The 23295-nt window shown below is 40.7% G+C and overlaps 1 protein-coding gene across 1 annotated transcript; it reads right to left on the bottom strand.

Moving 5' to 3' along the window:
- Window positions 1-15202: 15202 nt before the first annotated feature.
- Window positions 15203-16540, bottom strand: NEUROD6 (neuronal differentiation 6). The gene has a single exon (XM_072650506.1). The coding sequence runs from the start codon at window positions 16516-16518 to the stop codon at window positions 15505-15507; it is 1014 nt and encodes a 337-aa protein (XP_072506607.1). The 5' UTR covers window positions 16519-16540; the 3' UTR covers window positions 15203-15504.
- Between the last annotated feature and the right edge of the window lie 6755 nt (window positions 16541-23295).

The raw sequence follows: 23295 nt of genomic DNA, 5'->3' as shown, positions 1-23295 counted from the left end.
AGTTCAAGGGAAATCCATGACTTCTCTTTGAGTTATCAGAAATCCAATTCTTCCTAATTTAAGAATGTTCCATTTATGTCCTCAATTAGTGTTACAGTTATTTGCACATATAGTTCTTCCTGATTTCACCTTCATGAAACAAGATGCATCTCCCTGGTTAAGATCATCACCTCTAATTTCACCACAATGCTGCTAACTCAAGCCTTGATTGACACCTCCTCCCCTCTGATTAGAGAGCTGGAGGGTGGAGTGCCAAACTCCTCCCAATGCTTTCCTTTATAGAAAGCAAAAACCGACCTTTGTGATCACTCCAGTCTATATCTGTTGCTCTGTCTGGTTACAACACTGTGGAACAGGATGTCCTCACAGTGGGTAACCCCTGATATTCCTCTCCCCTTTCCTTACTCTTTCTGTGTGCTGTTCCTGGAGGGAGGGACCATCTTTCTTTTTATTAACTGGGTTTAGCACAATGTTTGGCACAGAGTGGGCAGTTAATAAATATTTATTGGGTTGGAATGAAGAAATAGGACCTTATTGTGTTTATATTTATAATACATTGACTCATACCTAGTAGGTACTTTAATATTTTTGAATAAATGAATGAATGGCTGAAACTTTTATTGAATAAAAACACAATATAAGTACAGATAAGTATCTCTCTCCCTAATCCATAATAGTTATCAATTTATTTTAATATCCAATTTTATTCAAAGGCTTTGCTTAGAATATTTCTTTGTAGCTAACTCCAGTTCTCTTAACTTCAAGACCATAGGCTCTCATTTCCATGTCTCTTGGGGCTTCAAGCCAAATTGGCAGTTTGCATAGATCAGTTTCTTCATTTGCCTTCCTGTACCATCTCTCCTCTAGCTAAAATCTCTCTCCCTGATAACACCCAGCTTATCAGATGAGAGAGTTTAATTGACCCACTTACCTCCCTGCCTTCTTTTTTGCTTCTTCTGCACACAGCAGAATTCAAAAAAAGATGAGGCATTTTCAAGGGTATAGCCCTGAATAGATAGATCCCTATATCACAGGTTACCTACCTTATTTTATAAACTTGCCTTTTAAAGTATTTAGCCAGGAAACAAGATTTTAAAATAAGTGTTTTTGTCGTAGACCTTAACAAAATTGTCAAGAACATCTTTTTTTATAAACTAAATTTGGAGCAAAAATGGTCTCAGGCAACTAGAATCTTGATAACTAAAGAACTGATATCTATGACTAAGTTAATATAAGCATTTACTTAAAAAAACCTGTGGAATTATTCTATAAACAAAAGTTCATAGAACAAAAATTTTATTGAACTGAACAAAAATGAAGCCAATAGGCAAGCTAGACTTTCCTCAATTTTTCTTGGGTCTGTGGTTACTTTTTTTTTAAGTTTAGTATATATGATTATTCCATGGTTGATATGACTTGAGTGTTTTTTTCTTTTTTAATCTGCCAATGCCTTCTTCCAAAAGCAGTCCAGATCTTTCAAAGACTATTTGAAGAGAGAACATGTTTTGGTAGAATGTAACTCTTAGTAGAAGGTTAGTAGTGGAAGACTTTGCCTCCTCAGACCAACCTAGCTGAGCCCAGAGGTATTCATTATCAGATAAGCCACAGGTGAAGAACATTTCCACCACAGTAATTGTCAGAGTAAGCCTGATGGAGTGAGTAGAGAGCCTGCCTTTGAGCCCGGAAGACTTAGGTTCAAACACTGACTCTACATATGAGATATGTGAACATGGACAAATCTCTCAAACTCTCAAGGTTCCAGGAAACTAAAACTAGATGAAGTTCTATTCTATATGGGTGAGAGGACTTTGTTCACTGAGATTTCCCTATACAGGTGAACTCACAGGTTCCGTCCTCTCCCACCCTGCAAATAAAGTTCTTTAAGATGACCTACTAAGTTCAGTGAGGTTGCAATCCTCATTGTGGGTGGAACTGTCCACACTGAGGAGATTCTAGAACCTTAAGTAATAGCCTATTTTCCATCTATCTTCTGCTTAAGTCATTCTTTGACTTTCTATAATAGTGTGAAAGTGACATGGCCACTTCAAAACCTATGTCAGTTGAACATAAGATCTTGAAGTTTCTATCTAATTAAAAGATATTTTAGTTCAGGTCAGGTGATGTACATCTTGGTCACTGATGTCCCTTCCATATTTCAGACTGTAATTCTTCCCAGCTAAGACTAAACAAACCAAAGAAAGTTAGACACCAGGTAATGTGTTCTTTGGCTAAGGACTTTTTTGTCCAAATCATGGATGAAAATCCAAAATGGTCTTCAGTCTTGATTGATTGTTCACCAATGGTGGGTGAAATGGTGAGTGAAAACAAAGATCAAAGTCAAAGGGAGTATACTCTGCATCCCAAATTCTGAAATTGTCTATTAATGGCAACATGCGCCTTTTCACAACTCCCATGTACTATTCCTAGTTCTGCTCTTGGGTCCATGTGCTGACAGGGCTAATCCTCTTCCACATGAAATTAACTACTGTTGCTCCTAATGGGCAATCTTTGTTCCATGACAAATGAATGGACGTAGATCCAAATCCACACTAACATTCTCAATATAAATATAAATAAAATATAAAAGGAAATTTCAGGTTAATGGAACAAAGACTTGTCTTTTGGGGAGTGAAAATAAAGGAATTGGCTTCATCATACACCCAAAGATAACATGAAACATAATTTCCTTAAATACTTAGTCATTTAAGTTTGCATGAGTCATGATGAGTGTAAATGAACTAATCATCTTGTCGTTTATCACAGCTGGCTCACAAACATTTGTTGCAGAGGATGAAGAAGTAAAGAAATATTGTGAAGAATCTGACAAATTGTTGTTGTTATTCAATCACGTCCAACTCTACATGACCCCATGAACTTCCTTCCATGGGTTTTCTTGACAAAGATGCTGAACTGGTTTGCCGTTTCCTTCTCTAGTGTGTATCCATTTTACAAATGAGGAACTGTGGGTCCAGGGTAATACAGCTAGTAAGTGTCTGAGCTCAAATTTGAACTCAGATCTCCTTGCTCCAAGTCCAGTACTCTATCTGCTGCACCAACCATCTTCCCATTTGACAAAATTTGAAAAAATCCCAGTCTAAATTGTCAACATATACCTTGGGCACTCAAGTGTTTCAGTATGAAGGTAGGCACAAAGAAGGTCAGTGGAAACCACATTGATAAATATGGTTCAGGGAATAAAAGAGGATGAAGACTCCTAAGAAGTATCATACCTATGTATCATTAATATTTAATTCAGGAAGGCACATAATGAGACAAATATAGAATAATATCACAAAAATGAAACTGATGCTGTCTTAGACAGGAAACAATTGATAACAGATGTAAGTCACTTCAGAATCAGTTAAACAAATGAGCATGTGACATCAGGTCACCACAATGGAATGGGACTAAGCCTGATAGGCAAGGGGAAGGGATCTTTAATGCATATTCCATTCAATAATCTTCTCTTTATCTATTTTGTTACTGTATAAGTGTAAAGATATGATTTCCCCTGGTGTCTGCTTTAACTGTACCTCAGAAATTTTTGTGTTGTTTCGTCATTGTTTTCTTTTAAAAAGTCATTAATTATTTCTGTGATTTGTTTTTTGACCCATTCACTCTTTAATATTACATTATTAAGTCTCCATCTGGCTCTATATTTTTTGTTTGTAGTCCAAAAACCAATTTTTATTATTATTCCATCATCCATATTATTCCATCCATAAAGGATAAATTGAATAATTCTGTCTTTTCACATTTGTTTGAAGTATCTCTCTCAGCTTGTACGTGGTCAATTTTTATAAAAATTCTATGTGTTGCAGAGAGGTATGTATATTCTTTTGCTGTCTAATTTAGAAGACATGGGTCTTTTAACTCTACTTTCTCCAGTAATTTGTTTAGTTCCATATTTTCTTTTTTGTTTCTCTCTCTGTTAGATTTATCCAAAACTGATAGTGGAATATTGACTTCTCCTGTTTCTACTGTGTCGTTGTCTACATCTTCTTGAGACTCAGACGATGTTTTCTTTATGAAATCGAAAGCTAAGGCATTCGGATTATAAAAATTTATTAGTTATTGATTTAATGCTGTGATTCTTTCAGTCTAATATAGTTTCTTGGGTAGATAGAGCAGTGGATAGAGTGCCAGGTCTGGAGTCAGGAAGGCTCAGCTTTCTGAGTTCAAATCTGGCTTCAGACACTTACTAGTTGTATGATCTTGGGCAAGTCACTTAACCCTGTTTGCTTTAGTTTCCTTATCTGTCAATGAGCTGGAGAAGGAAATGGCAAATCACTCCAGTATCTTTGCCAAGAAAATCCCAAATTGGGTCACAGAGAGTTAAACACAACTCAACAACAACAAATCTTTGTTACTTCTTATCCATGGGACAAATCACCTAATTACTCCAGAACTGAGTTTCCTCCTCTGTAAAACGGGGGAACGAGATTGGACCAGATGACCTCTAAGATCCTTTTTAGCTCTAGATCTATGATCTTACGGTCTCAAAAGGCAAAAGATGAGAATTGTCTGGTTTTCAAACATTTCCCAGTAAGCGTTCATTAATCACCTTCCACATCCCAGGCCCTGTGCTAGGAGCTGAGGATACAAAGTCCTTACAGAAAGTAGCTCTGACACTCAAGGAGTTTACTGAGTGCTACAACCTGGACATCTAAGTATGTACATGGTTCACAGTTCATTTGGATAAACGCCCTTGGACTTTGCTTGCCAGACCATCTAGCAAATGATTTCATGAGTGACCAGGAACCTAAAATTGACACCATATGGAAACAGAATGCACATATTAAATCATGTGCTGCAGTGTTAACAACATCCTGATTTGTGACTGCGGAGTAATAAATGAATTATATTAATTTTGTAGCTGCAAGCTAATTTCTCCAGAATTACTTTTTAATAACCAGCATCATGTTGGCTGCTAAGATTTAAATACATTTAAGAACAAATTTGTAGACTTTTAAGTAATGTTAGATTATCATTTTGAGAGCCTAAGAGTTCATTTAATATTTTCCTTACACTGAATAATTGTAGATAAAGTCTTTTGCTCAAGCTGGATGGCTTAGCAGATGAGGAAGCACTTGGAGAGTTAAAAGCCCTCCTGCAGCCAGCTCCTGGAGACTACATTGTTTGCATGGTTTTTCTACTCAAAAAATTATTTATATTTATCTACAATTCATTTTTCTCTCTTTTCCTCAGCCCCAAGATATTGTAAATCAGTATTAATACACAATTTACTTAAGAATTCCACTTGGTACTTTTGACCCCCAAGTGGCAATCTCATCTCCATTATTTGGACACCTTAATGAATTATCACCCGTGACATAACATTTTCCTTTAGCCCATTGTGCAGACTTTGGGCTCACATAGAATGGGTTCAAGCTTGGACATGATCCTAAAAGGTCAGGTTCTTGATATGCTAACTTGGGGTTATTCGAGGATCATCATATAACAAAAATTAGGTGTGGCCCATGCCTAAGATCCTCACAGGTGGGTAATAGAGTCTTCACTGTATGTAGTTACTTGGTATAGAATATGGGTCAACTTCTATTTCTTCCACCACAGAAAATACACAAGATGAAAGAGAATCATCAGAGTCCATGAACAAAAACATGGAGTACTTAAATAAGCCCATTACACTTTATAGACTCCTGCCACACCTCTTCCTGGAATCTAAAGATACTTTGAGATGCTTAGCACACAATCACCCATGCCCCTTCCATGTACACTGTCCAAGCAATGCCCAGAGCACTGGTGCAGTTCAGAACTCCTGGTTTCCATGGTGTGACTTTGATCCTCCAGCTTCAAGACTATACTCTTTCTTCTCCAAATTGTGTATTGTTGAGGAAATCTCCTTTTTGAGGCTGATGTTCAACCCTTGAACTTGAGAACTCTCTGCTTCTTGATAACTCCAGAACATGTGTGGAAAGCTCATTATCCAGAACCCTAGTCTGTTCTGTGTTCAGAACAAAAAAAAGGAAGAAAAGAAAAAGAAAAGAAAAGAAAGGCCTTAGGAAATTGAGGTCTATGACTTTCCCTCCCAGGCTATGCAGGTAGGCTTAGGCAGCTGACCATGTGGTTCTCTTGCTAGATACCATTTGATGTGCTTCCTATCTTGCTGCTAATTAGTGTGGAAATCCAAGGAAGGGAAAGTATGGGAGAAGAAAGCTGAGAGATCTCTTCTAATAAGAGTTCATCCATTCTGTCAATTGCCAGTTATCTTGGAAGTAGCCTCATTCACTGGAGACCAATAGGAAATTTTCCCTTTGTTCTCCTGGCTCAAGGATACATGAGATGCCCTTCGCTGAAAGGTCCATACCTTGTAATTTCATCAAGTTGATGGGGGAGGGAGAGAAGATTCACACTGATCAGGGATTTCCTACCAGATTGTTCCTCTTAAAGAAGACCAGCTAGCAGCCACAGTGAATAGAACACTGAACGTGGAATCAGGAGAATCTGGGTTCAAATTCAGCCTCAGACACCAAATAGGTGTGTGACCCTGAACAAGTCACTTAACCTCTGTCTGCTTGGGTTTCCTCAAATGTAAATTGGAGATAACAACAACAGCAGCCTCACAAGAATAAAATGAAGTATTTGTAAAGCCTAGCATATAATAGGTATTACAATAATACATATTCCATTCCAGCATCAATGTAGCACTGGAAAGGCCCTCAGAGGCCATCCAATCCAACCCCCTTACTTTGTATAGATGAACAAACTGAGGGCCAGGGAAGTGGAATGTCTTGCCCAAAGACACAAAGATAGGAAGCATAAGAAGTGGAATTTGAACCTGGGTCTTAAGTCTTCAGAATCTGTCCTTTTTTCACTATATATGATTAAATTTATTGATTTATTTTTCTCCTAATTCTTCTAGGCTGCAAATGAAGAAGGCTAGAAATCTGTTTTACAGTGCACAAGGTTCTGAATGCCAGGCTGAGAGCTTTAGACTTTATCATGTAGGCAGCTGGAGGCCATTGAAGGTGTTTGAAGTTGTGAATGGCATAACGAAATAAAGGTATATTTTAGGAAAGTAAACCTGGTTTCAGCGTTCAGGACCAAGTGGAGTGAGGGGACAACAGCAATGGACAGCCTAGTGAAACAGCCATGGTTACAATCCAGGCCTCAATTAATAAGAAAAAATGGACACGATTTGGAAGCAGTGGTGTGGTAGAAAGAAGACTGATCCTGAGTTAATTCTTTTTTGTGCAGGCTGGTCTATTTTGCTTCACATACTTGTAGTTTATCTGACATCTCTCTGTGGTCTACAGCAGAAAGTCAAACACCAGGCTTCTGGGCCATTGACAGCTCATCCCCCGTAGTGCTGTCAAACTAGATTAAAATATAGTAGGGAAATATGTAACAAAATAAATAAAAGTGCAATACCACATAGATAATTTTAATGTGGTTTTGTCAATCAACATGCAGTAGGCAGGATCTTTATGTATGACTTCTTGTTCAATGGTTTTCAGTCATGTCTGACTGTCTCTGACCCCATTGGAGGTTTTCTTGGCAAAGTTGCTGGAGTGGTTTGTCATTTTCTTTTCCAACTTATTCTGAGGCAAACAGGGTCAAGTGGCTTATGCAGGATCACATGGCTAGTAAGTGTCTGCGATCACATTTGAACTCAGGTCCTCCTGACTCCAGGGATGGCAGTCTATCCTCTGTATCACTTAGCTGCCTCAAATCAAATGACCTGATTTCAGACCCCACTTTGGACACTGCCTGTGCAACTTTGGGCAAATTACTTGTCCTTGTTGGACTTCAGTTTTGCATCCCAATCATGTGCCACAACTTGGTCACCCATTCCCCAATTAATTCCTGGTCACAATTTTGGTGGAATTACTAAACCCAGTAGGTCAGGAAAGAGTGGTAAACGTAGATCACCTTGTTTTTGCAGTGTGTAATGAAGTATTTCATGCATTTCTGGTATAAATGGAGAGATATGGACTAAAGTACAGTGCAACTAGAAGTAGAGCTGGTCATGTGGCTGGCTTCCAAGAGTCATCCTTAGTAGTTCAATGTAGTTCAACTTGGCAGTAAGGCCCCAGGGGAGTGAGTGCAGGACACTCTGCTGGGCCTTGTGTTGCTTAGCATTTTTATTTAAGGCTTGAAGAAAGGCACAGATGGAATGTGCATCAAAATTTCAGGTGACATGGAAATAAGAGGGATAGTCGACATGCCAGATGGCAAAGTAAAGACCCCCAAAGGTCTTAGAAGGCCAGAGCACTGGATTCAATGTCCTAAGTCAGGTAGTCAGTCAACCAGCATCTACTGAGTGCCTTGATATTTAGCTCTGCGTTTGGCACTGAGCGAAGTATTAGAGATGCAAGGAAATGTAAAAGACAGTCCCTGCCCTATCCCATAGTCTAATGGGATAAAATTCAGTTGGGGTAAATGTGCAGCTAAGTGGTGCAATCAATAAAGTACTGAGCTTGGAATTAAGAGGACCTGAGTTCTGATCCAGGCTCAGACCCTTCTGGTTATGTGACTGTGCAAAACATTTCATTTCTTTCTGTCTCAGTTTCCTCAACTCTAAAATGAGAATACTAATAAGGACCTATCTCATAGGGTTGTGAGGATCAATGGAGATTACATATATTAAGTGGGAAGCAGGTGCTACAGTGGATAGAATGCTGGGCCTGAAGTCAGGAGGATCTGACTTCAAATCTGGCCTCGGACACTTACTGGCTGTGTGACTTTGGGGAAGTCACCTAATGCTGTTTGTCTCAGTTTCTTCAACTGTGACATAAGCTAGAGAAAGAAATGGTAAGCCACTCCAGCATCTTTGCCAAGAAAACTCAATACGGTCACAAAGAGTTAAGCATGACTGAATATACATACATACATACATACATACATACATACATACATATATAAAGATCCTTGTTCCTCTTTCTTTTCACCTTATTGTTGGAGATCTGTAACCATAGACTGACAGACCATTTGTCAGGTACTTTGGATTCCTTTCAGGGATGTCCCTTCCTACTCTCACATTTTGTGATTTGGGCTGGCACTAGAGGGAAGGATGGATTGGATAAATTAGCAAATGGAAGCAGGAAGACCTATTAGGAAGCTATCGTGTCTGTCCTGGACTGTCCTAGGATAGTCCAGGTTCTGTCCTAGGATGGTATTGGTGGTGATAGAAAACAAGGATACACGGAAGACATTGAATTTGCAGACCGACTGGATTTGAGAAAAGTCAGGTCATTTTCACTAAATAGGTGACTGGTTGAAGTTCATTGACTTGGTGATGGGAAGGTCAGTTTTAGAGCCATTTCAGCAGTCACAATTTGGAGGGTGATGGAGAGGTTTTCCTTTTCCTTTTGTGTTTTTTTTACTTTATTTTTAGAGACAATTGGGGTTAGGTGACTTGCTCAGGGTCACACAGCTAGTAAGTGTCTGAGGTTGGATTTCTAGCACCTTCTAGCACCAGGGCTGGTGCTCTATCCATTGTGCCACCAGAACCCTGGAGGAGAAAGGCTTGAATCTCAGCTCTGTCATTTGCTCCCTCTGTGACCTTGGGAAAATCTCAACATTCCTGGGCTCTGGGTTCCTCTTTTACAAAGTGAGGGTACTGGACTATGTGTGAGTAATCTACGTGAGAACAGTAGGTATGAGAAGTTGCACTATAGACAATTCATTTTGACGTGGTTGTAAAAGGAAGAAGAGAGAGAATGGGGACTCCAATGGGCATCAGTCAAATGAAGTTATTGTTTGTTTTCTAGATAAGAGAGTCTCATGCACCATTAACAAAACTAGGAAAAGACAGAGAGAAGATGCTAGAGAAAGGGGTTGATGAAAGGACAGAATTTTATTTGTTCTTATTTTTCTATCCTTAATGCCTAGTACAGTGCCTGACACATAGTAGGTGCTTAAATGCCCATTGAATGAATGAGTAACATGAAAGAAGAAGCTTCACATGATAAACTGCCTAGATTGCTATGACTGATAATTTCTGGTGAGAATGAAGGGTTGCTTTGGGCTAGGGAGATGGAGGAACGCCTCCAAAAGGCAGCTCTTTTTGAGCTGGGCATCTAAGTGTCTCGATGTAGTGGGCTTCTTACTCTCCCTTGGCTCCACTCCTGACTCTATGGACTTCACCAGCTCTGCCCCAGCAGCCTTATCTCCCTGGGAGATGCTTCTGCTTTTCCAGCCACCTCCTCCAATTGGTGAGGTCAACTCCAGAAACTCCACTTGAGGAAATGTGTAAGCTGACCATGCTCACTTCTCTCTTGGCTCCTGCCCTGACTCTCTACACTTCACCTTGCTCCCATGTACCACTCTGTACCTTCCACTAATCTTTTTAACTCTCTTTTATGTGTTGCCTCATGGCACTAGGTTGTAAGTCTCTTGAGAGTAGGAACAGCTTTCTTTTTCTTTGCATTTGTATCACCAGCATTTATAACAGTGCCTGACACATAGCAAACATAATAAATGTTTCATTTATCTATTTATCCATCCATCCATCTATCCATCTATCATCTATTCATCCATCCATCATCCATCCATCCATCCATTTATCCATCTATCTATGTATCTATCTATCTATATCTATCTGTCTCTATCATCTATCTATCTATCTATCTATCTATCTATCTGTCTGTCTGTCTGTCTGTCTGTCTGTCTGTCTATCTATCTATCTATCTATCTATCTATCTATCTATCTATCTATCTATCTATCTATCTATCTGTCTATCTATCTATCTGTCTCTCTGTCTGTTTATTTATCTGCAATTTCTTCATTTGTAAAATTACCAGCTTGGACAAATTTATATGATCATAGATCCACAGGTAGAAAGAGTTTTAGGGGCCATCTATCCAACATTGTCCGTTGGCAGATGAAATTGAGGTTTAGGGAAAGGAGATGCCCAGGGCCATAGAGGAACTGTAAGTAATGGGACTCAAACCCAAATCCTTTGATTCCAGAGTTAATGATTTTCCTATCATGATACCCCAGAGTGGATAGCTTGGTATTGTGGATAGAGAGCTAGCTTTGGAGCCAGAAACACCTGGGTTCATCAGATCTTTGACACACGTTGACTGGGTGATTCTGGGTTAGTCGCATAATCTCTTGGAACTCTAGGCAACTCCCTACAACTCTTAGTTTCAGAACAGATGTTGACCTGCTTTGGTGGGAGTTTCTGTATTGGGGATTTCTTTTCACCAACCCCTCCCTCCACAAGTTCAGTTCTTTTCTCCTTTGCTAACACAGTTTTTAGATATTCAGATCCTATAGCCAAATTATTACAGCCAAACTATATTCAAAATCCTATAGCCAGATGTCATTCACGCTACAAATATATAGGGCAAAATGTGTCTCACTCAGGGAGAAATCCATCTCCTCTTTGGTTAATAACTTTAAGAGCAGAAAGGTCCTTTACAGGTCATACGTGTAGTCCAACTTCCTCATTTTACAGATGAGGAAACTGAGGCCCAGGGAAGGGAAGTAACTTGTCCAGTACTATAATTGGTCTAAAAAAGATCTGGAGGATTATAAGGTTAATATGATTAGCTGTTATGTGGCAGTCTAAAAAGTTAATATGATCCTGGGTTACTTGAAGAGCAGAACAGCTTCCAGGAATAAGGAGATGATAATACCTTGGGCCTGGGTCCTCCAAAGGAGACTCAGCTTCTGCCAGGTTTCTAGCAAACCTGAAAGGCTGTGAGTCTGACCTCAGTCATCAAGTGAGTCTGCTGAGTAAGGAGCAGAGAGCCTCATTATCAGTAGTCTGATGATGAGTTTTGGACAGGAGAACCCATTAATTCTTGAATATTTCCTAGCCAGAGTCATCCTAAAGATAGTCAGTAGGGCGCCATGGAAAGGGAATAGCACAGTACAAAAGAGGGGGGCCTTACATTCAAATCTTGGCTCTCTCACTTATTACCTGGGTAACTTTGGTCAAGTCTCTTCCCCATCTAAAATTGGGGGTGGGGGAGGATTACAATCTGTCCCACCTCCTGCTACTATCATGTATGCTTCCAGCCGATGGTGTTCTGGTAAATGTTCAATAGCCTACCCCTTTAGTGTAAGCAGGACACATTTTTTGAGTTGAATCGGAGCATTAACATTTTCTCCATCAGTTTCTTAAGTCTAGATCAACCACTAAACAAACCAAGCTCTGATTTGTAGCATTTGCCAACTTCCGAGGTGTAAATGCTCGCATTGAAAATTTAACAATCGGCTCTCTCCAGTCTGAGTCAGCCGGCTCCAGTACACCCCAATCTGGGAAGGAGAGAAGGAAAGACTAAGGCTCTAGTTGCAATCCCGTGTTCTGACCTCCGCTCTACAGTGGGACAGTAACACTTGCCCCTCCCCCACCAAAGTCTCTAAACTACAGGGTCAGGCATAAGGCAAAGTGCTGTTCTCACTGAAACTGCCGGTCACCTTGGAATAAGGGTGACGCACCAGAGGAGGGGAGAGGGAGCTAACACCTGTGCTCAGCAGGTAAAACCAACTCGGCAGCACCTGCTTAGTAGGTGGTGTGTGTGTGTGTGTGTGTGTGTGTGTGTGTGTGTGTGTGAGAGAGAGAGAGAGAGAGAGAGAGAGAGAGAGAGAGAGAGAGAGAGAGAGAGAGAGAGAGAGAGAGAGAGAGAGAGAGAGAAGGGGAAAGGGGCCGGTTTGAATTTCATCTTTATGTGTTCCTCTTGGTCTATGCTCAGTGACAGGAACAGCTGGAGACTCTGAGAGCTGGGCACCTGGGGCAAGTCTTCTGCTCCTGAACCCCCAACCTCGTACTCCAGCATCCCTCCAGTCTATTGGGTCACAACCCAAGGTCTTGTGGATGACAGAGAGACCCTTCTTAGAGGAGGTCCAGAGCAAAACAAGCCCTCCAGCTCCGGGAGAACCTCTGACCATCTCTAGAGAAAGGAGTTTTTCCCCCTGCCCCAATTCTTTGTTTGGCTCGACCTTCCTGGAATTTCTGTAAACAGCTGCTAAATGTATAGTTTCAGGACGGTCTATTTTCACCTGCCGAATCCAGAGTCGGGTTGCAGCCAAGCTTCAGCGTGGGGAGTTTCCCTCGGAGGTCCGTCCCTTTCTGCTCCAGACTTAGGCTAGGGAAGCTCCTAGCTGCAGTCCAACCTGTCCGGGAGAGGCGGTGGGAGGGAAGGATGCAGCCCTAGACCCCACCTCTCAGCGTGGAAGGCTCAGTTAAGGGGCATCCCGTCGGGGTAGCAAGAGGACCTATGCGATCTGTGGTAGCCCCGAGCCCCACGCTTCATCATGGAGCGTTCCATCCCGTCCGGCCAGCCCTATCCCCTACCCCAATTCTGTCCTTCTCATCATGGGGTAGGCGCGACCTCCTATTTTGCTACGGGGCCATCCTCTTTTGGGACCGAAAGTCTGTACCGTTAGGGCAGCCCCAAGTCGGCCCTCCCCAGCCCCAGTGCCGCCACGAGGGATCCTAGCTCTAGGTGGTAGACCTGGACTGCTGGGCTGGATGACCGAAGGGATCAAATTCTTTCTGAGCCTTGGAAAGCGGGCTTGAGTCTCTGACGTGTTCAACTTTGGGGAGAATCCAGGGGTGAGAAGGCAGCTGGGGCCAGGTCCCCGTTCCCTTCACCGCACCTCGTACCTCCAACCCTCCAAGGCTGGGTGGGGGGCTCTGAGAGACGCCTCTAAAGCCCTCCCCATCCTGCTGGCAGCCTTGCCCCCTTTTCTCCAGCCCCTTTCTTCTAGACTGTCCGGAGCTGGGGCTGCTCTGCCCCAGAGCTCTGCGGAGCTCTGGCCCGCTAAGGCCGACTGACCCGAGCGCTTCCTGACGCCGGGGGCGCCACAGCTGGGTTCGGGATGTCAGTAGTACTCCAGCCAGGACCGCAGCTCTTTCGTGGGTCTACCTCGTAGCTGCGGAGGAGCACCGGGAGAGACCCGTTCGCTAGACTTCCTCACTTCTGGAGTCTGCCTCAGTTTTCCTAGGACATGGGCTGCTCACACTTCAGCTGGACTCTCCAGCGGCTCTCTGGGCTGGACTTGGAGCAACCTTAGACTAGGGTAGGGTCCGCCCTCTCCTGCCCCGCCCCTCCCTGGCCGGTCCACATATTTCCCGATTGTGTCAGGGCCTCAGCCTCCGTCTTGCTTACCATTTGGTGGCAGACACCTTTACAAAATCTTAAAGGGTCACTTGGGCCAGCTAATTTGCACCCGATGTTTATCGTGACGGGCTAGGGGAGCAGAAGGGGCAACTGGGCCCAGAGGCTGAAGTAAACCTATTTTGATTTGGCCTTTCTGAAAACTTTTAACCACAGCCCCTAATCCAGGCAATTTACTTAAAACAGACTGAGTAGAAGGCAGACTCCTCTCCTTACTCTCTCACTCTAGCGCTTTCTCTAAGTTGTGCCCCCTTTCCCCTTGGAGCTGAAGGGTTCCCAGGCCCCCACCCTTGTTTCTCCAGTGCCCTGACTGACCTCGTGGAGGGAGGCTAGAAGCGGCCCTTCTCAGATTAAGCTAGGCTACCTGGGAACTCTCCTCAGAGCCCCAGAAAACTGGCTCTGTTTGCCAGGTTCTAGAAATCCAAACCTAAAGCTATTCTCCCCCCTTAAAATGTATTAGGAGCGTCTCTGTGAGGAGAGAGAAAAAGCAGCAGCTGGACTCCCTGAAATCACAAATACTCTGCAAAATATCACAGCTAATAGGTGTGCTTTACCAAAAGGTGGAACATTTCCGTTTAAATGCTTTCAAAATATGAAGTGGGAAAACACAGTTGACACATGGCTCCAGATGACACGCTGTCCTTGATAAGGCTGGAAAACACAAAGCAAGCCCCGGCTGAGCATTTTGGATGGCGGAGATGCCTAATGAAAAAATCCTGCCTCCGCCTGTCTCTTCAGATGTCTTGCTGTCCCATTTGCAAATATTTTAAGAAGAATGAATGATTTCTGAGTCCATCAGTAGTTTTTCCCAAGAAAAGGAAAGCTGCACAGTTTAAAAAAGACTTTTTTTCACCCTCCTCTTCCTCCTCAGTTACATCTTCCAGTCTCATCCTCAGCTTAGTGACATTCTGGATCTAAAAAGAAAAATCTCATTCTTCAAGTCATAGCATGTGTAATTCCTAATAACTGTAAATACATGATTTTATTTTTCCACTTTTAATAACATGCATTTGGATAATTACTGTACAATCGAAATAGACATTAAGTTCGACTGTGTGCAGGTATTTATTCCACAGTATTTGTCCAGACATACTGTTCAAACAAATTCAGTGAATTTAAAATGAAAAACAAATGACCAAAACTCCCAAACCCCCCAAGTCTGGTAGAAACAAAATCACAGTGCTTTACAGACAAAAAAATTCAACAGAAAAAAAGAAAAAGAAAAGAAGTCCTCATAAGAAAAGAGGTTTATTATTACATAGAAAATTTCACAATGTTTGTAACCACACTTTCGAAAGTAGGGAACACCGTCAACTGAGTTGTGCCAGTTACACAGGGCCCAAGCATCTGCTTTGTCTTAATGAGATGGGGGAGGTGAATGACCACTGTTTATTTTCATTTTCCTCATTAATTATGAAAAACTGCATTTAATTCATCTTGCATGGTGAGAGATTGGCCGCGCAGATGTAAGTCGTAAGGGAAGTGGCTGTCTGTGGGCAACCGAAACATGGAACCCTGCCCAAGGGGACCCCTGGGTGGCCCAGCACAGTAATGCATGCCATAATGGTAATTTTTGCCATAGTCCAAGGCTTCTTCTTGCTTCAGGGAAAATATCCCATTATAGTTAATTGGAGGAGGACTTAGGGGACCTTCAAACTGAGGGCTGGCACACTCCGGGGATGTGCTCTCATAGAAGGACTCGTAAGCAGTGCAGTAATTGTAGGGCTTCATAGACTTGGCATTCTCCAGAGTTCCATGGCCTGGGGGTGTGCTGAGCTCAGGGCTGTGGTAGGGTGGGTAGAAGCTGGAGTAGGGTGACCTTGTGTGATGGGCAGTTTCACCTCCCTGACCCATCAGGAAACTCCTGGCATTGAGTTGTAGGCATCCTGCCACCAAGTTTGTCGTTGGCTGGGAGAGTCCCTTGCACAAGTTCTGGACGAACGTGAGCAGGTCCGGCCTCTTGCCAATTCGCAAAATCTCTGAAAGGGCCCAAATGTAGTTTTTGGCCAGGCGTAAAGTTTCAATTTTAGACAGTTTCTGTGTTTTAGAATAGCAGGGGACCACTTTCCTTAAATTGTCTAAGGCATCATTGAGGCCATGCATCCGGTTTCTTTCTCTGGCATTGGCTTCCTGCCTCCTGAACTTGACCCTTTCCACTCTGATCTTGGTGGTCTTTTTTTTCCTCAAGCCTCTCCTTCTGGGCAAGCCATTCTCATCTTCCTCTTCTCTGTCATCTTCCTCTTCTTCTTTTTCTGTTTCTTCTCCAGGGCCCCTTTTGATGTGTTTCCCTCGGAGCACAATCTGCTTTGAAAAGCTTTCTGGTTTCTTACTTTGCTTTTGGTCCTCAGTTTCTCTGGAAAACTTTCTGCACATCTGGGGCTCTGCCATTACAACAGACTCATCAAATGGGAGTGTTAGCATGGCTCTCTCTACAAGCTTAAATGACCTGAAAAAATGCCAGCACAATATTTAAAGTGTTTTCATTTCCTACTTACATACAAGCATTTGCTTAATTATCAGATTATATAAATGCATGGAAATGACTGGTTTTTTTTTTTAAAAAAAACACAGCACTGACTTAATGGATACTTTTTCTGCATTTGAAAGAAATTTGAGTTTGAGCAGACTAAAATGATGGGAACACTGATTCATGCAATAACTCAGATTAACGTAACACCAATTTATCTGAAGTAAGAAGTAAAACAATTAGTAAACAAAACCAAATCAAACGTTATTCCCCACTTCTCTCCTCCCTTGTTCATTTAGCTTTCATTTAAACCAGCTTTTAGCCCCACAAATTTGACTGTGGAATCCCAGCAAATGCAAAACATGATAAAGCAATGAAGAATTTCATTAATCCAATTCCCCTGGGTGCAAAAATGCAAAGAGGTACCAGGTTGTTGCTGCTGTTTTGAAAGGAAAACACTGGGTTTTCATCACTCCACCCTTTAACTTTATCTGCTAAATTATACAACTCTAGATTTAGACAAATTACTATTGGAATGCAAGGCTTCAGAGGGCAATGGTTACATTCAAGATAATTTCAAACAACACATTACTTCTGATCAGGTAAGAAATGTACAAAAAAGAGTTACCCTTTTCCTGCTACAAAGAATAAAGCAATGAGTTCATTTGAAATGGACTCTATGATAATAGAAAATCAAATTGTCCTTTAATTTTTTTTAAAAAAAGAAAGAGTTTAATTGGTTTTCCATTTAAAAAATATTGGGGCTACAGTTTTTCCTTTTTCTGCTTTCAAAGCATCCTGGACAAAACCCAAACCACAACACAACCAAAAGCAGTCTCGCAGGGTTTTTGTTCTACTAGCCTCCGAAGTCTCCCTCCAGCTAATATCTGACAGCGATGGACTGAGAAGTCAGACAGCAATTGTGCACGTGTGTTCAGAATTCAGATTGAAAAAGGAGAAAAGAATTTGTTTTCCCTATTTTTTTGGTTTAGTTTTTTGTTTTCTTTTGGGGGAGCAGGAAAACATTTTGAGTCTTCAAACAAGCAGATATACAAACAGGGACTTTTTGAAAGGAGCAACCTTTCCTTTCCACCCCACTCCCGGACCCCTCCCCTCAACACACACATACACACACACACACACACATACACACACACACATACAGTAACTCCTAGTAATGTCCACACACTTACAATGTTACATAATATCAGTGAAAGTATGCAAGAATTACATCATTAGGATGAAATACCAAGACAAGTTCTAGGTAATCATAAACATCTAATCTAATACAAGACAATGAGACTGTATCTTTAAATACTAGCATGCAAAGCCAGCCTCCATGGAAATAGATCTTTATTTCTATTACCTTAGGTTTTAATGTCATTCAATAATCAGTGTTCATTTTTTTGTCTTCCAAATCTTTTCAGTCCGAATGTCGCATCGTCTCCTGGAGTCTCTAGATCTGGGTATGGATCTCTGCACTATCTCATTGATCTCTAAAAAGTGACATTGATGCCAACTGCCAGAGCTGGTACCCATGCCATCTGCTAGTGACGTCACAGGGCAGAGAAAAACATGTGATCCTTTCTCTTGGGACCTTCATTCTGCACTGATCATCTGGCATCCCTGTAAGTGGGTACCAGCATTCATGTATCAACACAGAAGGTTAGACTGATAGAAAAAAAAAATCTGTACCAGCATTTCACATTCTACAGTAGGTACCTTTCTCCTGGAGCTGCTTCTGATTCACAGGCAATTCATGGAGCTAGGTACATGTCAGGTTTGGGCTTAACCCCTTGTCTATAGCTGTAACTTTCCTAGCTCTTAATATTGCAGTTTATTTAAAATGTGTGTGTGTGTGTGTGTGTGTGTGCATGCATTTTTGAGATGGGGGTGCTCAGACTTTTAAAGAATCTTGCTCTCTTTCTTCTCTCTCTTCCTCTCTCTCGTTCCCTTTCTTTCTCTTTCTATCCTCTCGCTTTTCATTTTCCCTTTCCTTCCTTCCTTCCTTCCTTCCTTCCTTCCTTCCTTCCTTCCTTCCTTCCTTCCTTCCTTCCTTCCTTCCTTCCTTCCTTTCTCTTCCTCCTTTCCTTCCTCCCTTTCTTTCTTCCTTCTTCCCTCTTTTTCTCTTCCTTCCTTCCTTTCTTTTTCTTCCTTCCTTCCTTTCCCTTCCTTGCTTCCTTTATCTCTTCCTTCCTTTCCCCTGTGTCTCTCTCTCTATCTGTCCAAGTGTCTTCTTTTCTATATCATATGCCATCTGTGCACCTGCTTGCCTGGGTAGGTGAGAGAAGATACAACAAGGAACTCCAGATCACGAAACAGCAGTAATACTTATGACAGCAAGAGCAGGGTTAGTGTAAGTGCCAGAAATCACCCTGACCATCTCATTTTTGTTGAGTGTCTGCAGTTTAGAGGAGCATGTGGATTCCTTTTCATTAACATCCAAGTCTTCAATGCATTCCTGAAATTTAGAATAACAGAACAGATTTCCCATCTGGGGACTGTGAGCGATAGCCTCAGATGCTACTCTACCTCCCCCTTCCTCCACCTCTCTACATCCTTCACCAACTTATAAGTGAATATCTACATTAGAATTATAATATTAATAATAATAATACATAAATATGATGCAGGGATACCAGAAGTCCATTTTGAAATGTACCAAACTCTCTCCAGCTCTTGCCTGCCTGAGACAAGGGGGTCTGCACTTCTTTCCATCTTAATGTCCCTTCCTCTCATTCCCAACTTGGCAGGTTCTCTCCTTGGCAGGCAAGCAGTCCTTCCTGCAAAGGCAGAATGAACCAAATTGTCACTCAGGTCTTTGCCTAGTTCTGCCTTGCCTTCTGTTGAGCATTTTGTCATTGTTTCTATTATTATTATAGCTAATCTTTCTGGTCTTTGGGAAATTTCAGAGTGATTTTCCTTTTCTTTCAACTACCAATATTTTTTTTCTCAAGGGGTGTGTTTTCAAATCTCTTCTGTTTTCTTTTATTGACATCCCTTTTTGTATTTTCTTCACTGGCCTTATTTCACACACTGTATTCTTTTTCTTCCCCATCTCATTTTTGGTCTCTTATCATCCATAACAGTAGAGAAACAGTTAAGAGAGACTGACGAGACTCCTAGACAAACCTTGCTGGGAAAATAAAGCTAAACTCCACCTTCCTCTACTTCTGTCCACCTGGTGTGTGAGCACACACACACACATGCACACAAACACAACACTTAATTTTAGAATTGCCCCATGAATCACAGATTGTGCCTTATCAGCAAAGCAACAAAAAAACCTAAAAGTTTTTTTTTTAAATAACACAAAATAAACTCAGCATTTGTTGTTTGTTGGACAACGAAGTAATCTCTTTCTATAAAGTGAGAGAGTATGCTTTTCGTATTAAAGTAATCCTTGGCAAAGCTGGATCAGTGGAGGCTGGGTTCATGCTCACTCCCTTTTATAAATCCCATTTTTGAGAGGTTTATAACTTAGCCGCTTTAACTCACACTGGATCCAAATTGGCAACGGCATTCCCAGGCTGGAAACAGTTTTGCATCCATTTCATCGGCCTACAAAAATGGAGCTTACATTTGCCTGGGCATTTTCAGAACAAGCAGTAGGAGTGGGGGAATGAGGACCTATGGCCCTATCCTACAGCAATAATTGCACAACTTCTGATATTATGTCTCTGTCCCATTTTTTTCAATTAGAAACTGATATTAAAATGAAATACCACAAGACAAAAATTCATATTAGGAGAGATAGGCCATATCTTACACCTTTAAAGGAAAATGCATGACTAAAGCAGCTTGAGTTTTATAAGGGGGTGGATATGGCACTTTTATTAATTTTCATAATCATTCTTTTTCCAAAAATAAACAAAAAACTCAAGAGGCCTGCTTTGGTGTACTCTCTATCAGAAGATGCTCTATACACAATCAGTAAATATCTCCCTCATTCTGAGGTGAGCTTTGCTTCCAATGTCAAAGGGCACCAGAGACACTCACTAGGCCTGGTAGACTTTGCCAAACAGGCCTGGCCAAAGTATTGGGTTCAAAATTTGCAGATTCAACCCAAACTCAAGAGGGTCTCAAGGCATATCCAGAAATGATCTACAAAACCCAAGAAAAGAGGACCATGATGCTAGTTCTCTCTGTGGAAACTTATTATCTCCCACATGTGTAGCTGAGCTAAAAGATAGAGTTTAGGTTGCTTTTCTCTATCTCTTCAGACAAGAAATAATTTTGGCTGATTTCAATCTTTCAAAAAACTTTAAAAATGAGAGAAAAGCCTTTGAGAAAAAAACCTTTTTGGGGGCATCATTTTTAATTTGATTTTTATTTTCATTAATGGGATTTTTTGTGTTTTTTTCCTTTTCTTTCTTTAATAGGTGGGAGGGAACTCTGACCTTACAGCTGTAAAGGAAACAAGTAAACATGAATGATACTGGCTCTGAACATGAATGAACATGGCTCATGCAAAAGTACTTTTCTTTCACATTTTATTCTATAGATTCATTACTATAGATTCTATAGTAATGCTTACTGCTGCGAATATACATTCATAGCAGAAGCCACAATGGCTGTCTTACTCTCTACTAGGAACACATGGCAAGGCAAATTCACAAAACAAAAATAAATCCAGAATTAGAGTATTAAATTAATGGAACTGATGGGTTTCTGCGTTTCTTTTACTCTGAAGACACAAAAGCTCGGAAAATAAAATTTCCTTCCTTCCTTCCTTCCTTCCTTCCTTCCTTCCTTCCTTCCTTCCTTCCTTCCTTCATTCCTTCCTTCCTTCCTTCCTTCCTCATTTCTTTCTTCTCTTCTTTCTTATGCGAGCCTATCTTCCAAAAGGGCAAAATTTTAAACTCATTGCTTTAATTCCTTTAACTCATCAGTGGAAATGAAAACAATTCTTAGACAAACAGTTGAAACCAATTGTGAGTCAACAGAAGTCAGACCTCTAAATTAAAATGTGAACTCTTTTTTTGAAAAAATGATCATTTCAGTAAAATAAGTAGATAAACATTCTATCACCTCCTATTAGATTTTCCTTGTTGGTGAGTGGTTCGGATTGTAACATATATTGTAGATTTTGCATCTTTTTTTTAAGTATAGAGGAACATAGAATAATAAGAGAATCATGACCAGCCATGAAAACCCAGTATGGTTTCCCAGATCTGCTGCCTTCTTGATGGTGGATATCAGTCTGTTTCCTTTCCAACACCATTGCTTTTGGAATTTAAGGTGAATCTGCAGTTGTGGCTTTAAAGCTTTGGAGGCTTAGGTTCAGCACCTTGGACAGTTACATGCTGGCTGCAACACAACTTAATTTTGATCTTTTTAAAATAAGTATGTGGATGCCTGCACTTGCCATAACAGCAAATCACTACACCCTCTCTACATTCTCAGAATAATAATGGTTCACATTTAGGTAACAGTTGAGAGCTTTTAAGTCCTTTGTAACTAACTATGCTTTGAAGGTGGTTCAGAAAGTTATACAATTTGTCTAAGGTCACTCAGTCATTAAATGGGCAACAGAAGCAGAATTGCAAATCAAATTTTTTTGTAAGTTCCTTTCATGATCTAGAATTTCATTTTCCTACTCCCTGCATGTGAAATTTTGTTTCTACTTCATTAAATTTATAAATGTATGATATGTTGTATAATATTATGACATATAGTTACATAATAATAGCTTTAAAAAGACAAACAATGACAGCTTCTTATGGAATCAAATGTCTCTGAATGTTGAAATATCTTCATCGTCAATGATTTGGTTCACAATAAATTTTTTTAAAAGAAGACTGGGAATTGGGACAGCTAGGTGGCTCAGTGAATACAGCACCAGCCCTGGAGTCAGGAGGACTGATTTCAAAACCATCTTCAGACACTTACTCACTGTGTGAACCTGAGCAAGTCACGTAACCCTGATTGCCTCAAAAAAAAGAAGACTCAGAATTAATGTAGTTGCCCTACAATGATTTGAAAGCAAGCGTTATCTTACAGTGTAGACCTATATTGGGAGCAGACTGATTTGTCACAATATTTTGTTGTAACTATATAAGAATCAATTTTTGAGGGGAAAGAGATAGGTATAATATCAGTTTGGGAAAATAATTTCAGTGAATGAGATAAATACATTATCTGCAGCTTATCAAGTAAGTTAGTCCCTTGGAGATACTGAAAGTTTAAATGTTCAGGGTCCCACAATGAGTATGTGACAGAGGCACATACTAAAACTAAAAACAAATACATGAAAATTAAAAAATTTTAAAAAATGAATGTTATAAACTATCTTTACATGTAATTTGAAAAAAATACTACTAAGGGAAAAAAAGTTCATTGAATTATTGACCCTGAAAAAAGCTATGAAGGTTATCCTTTCCCTTGACCACAACAAACTCCAACTAACTATTCTTAACACCTATGAAATGGGATCATATAAGACAAATTCTCTTCCTCTATCAGTTTAGTGACCCTACCCACAAAGGAAATCATGTCTGTCTGTCATGACAGACTTTTGATGAAACCATGCTGACTCTGTAATCACTCTTTCCTTTCTAGATATATTTTCACTAAATATCTGTCACTTCTAGAGTTTTACCAGGAATGGAAGATAATTTCTTTGGTATATAATATCCTAAAATCCTTGTTCTCTTCTCTTTTTGGAAGATCAATACATTTGCCCTTTTCCAATCTTTGGCATGTTGCTTGTTTTCCACTATTATTCAAGT

Source organism: Notamacropus eugenii, chromosome 3, assembly GCF_028372415.1.
Source record: "Notamacropus eugenii isolate mMacEug1 chromosome 3, mMacEug1.pri_v2, whole genome shotgun sequence".
Lineage (NCBI taxonomy): Eukaryota > Metazoa > Chordata > Mammalia > Diprotodontia > Macropodidae > Notamacropus > Notamacropus eugenii.
Note: the sequence above shows the minus strand (reverse complement) of the source record. Positions and strands in the feature narration are given on the sequence as shown.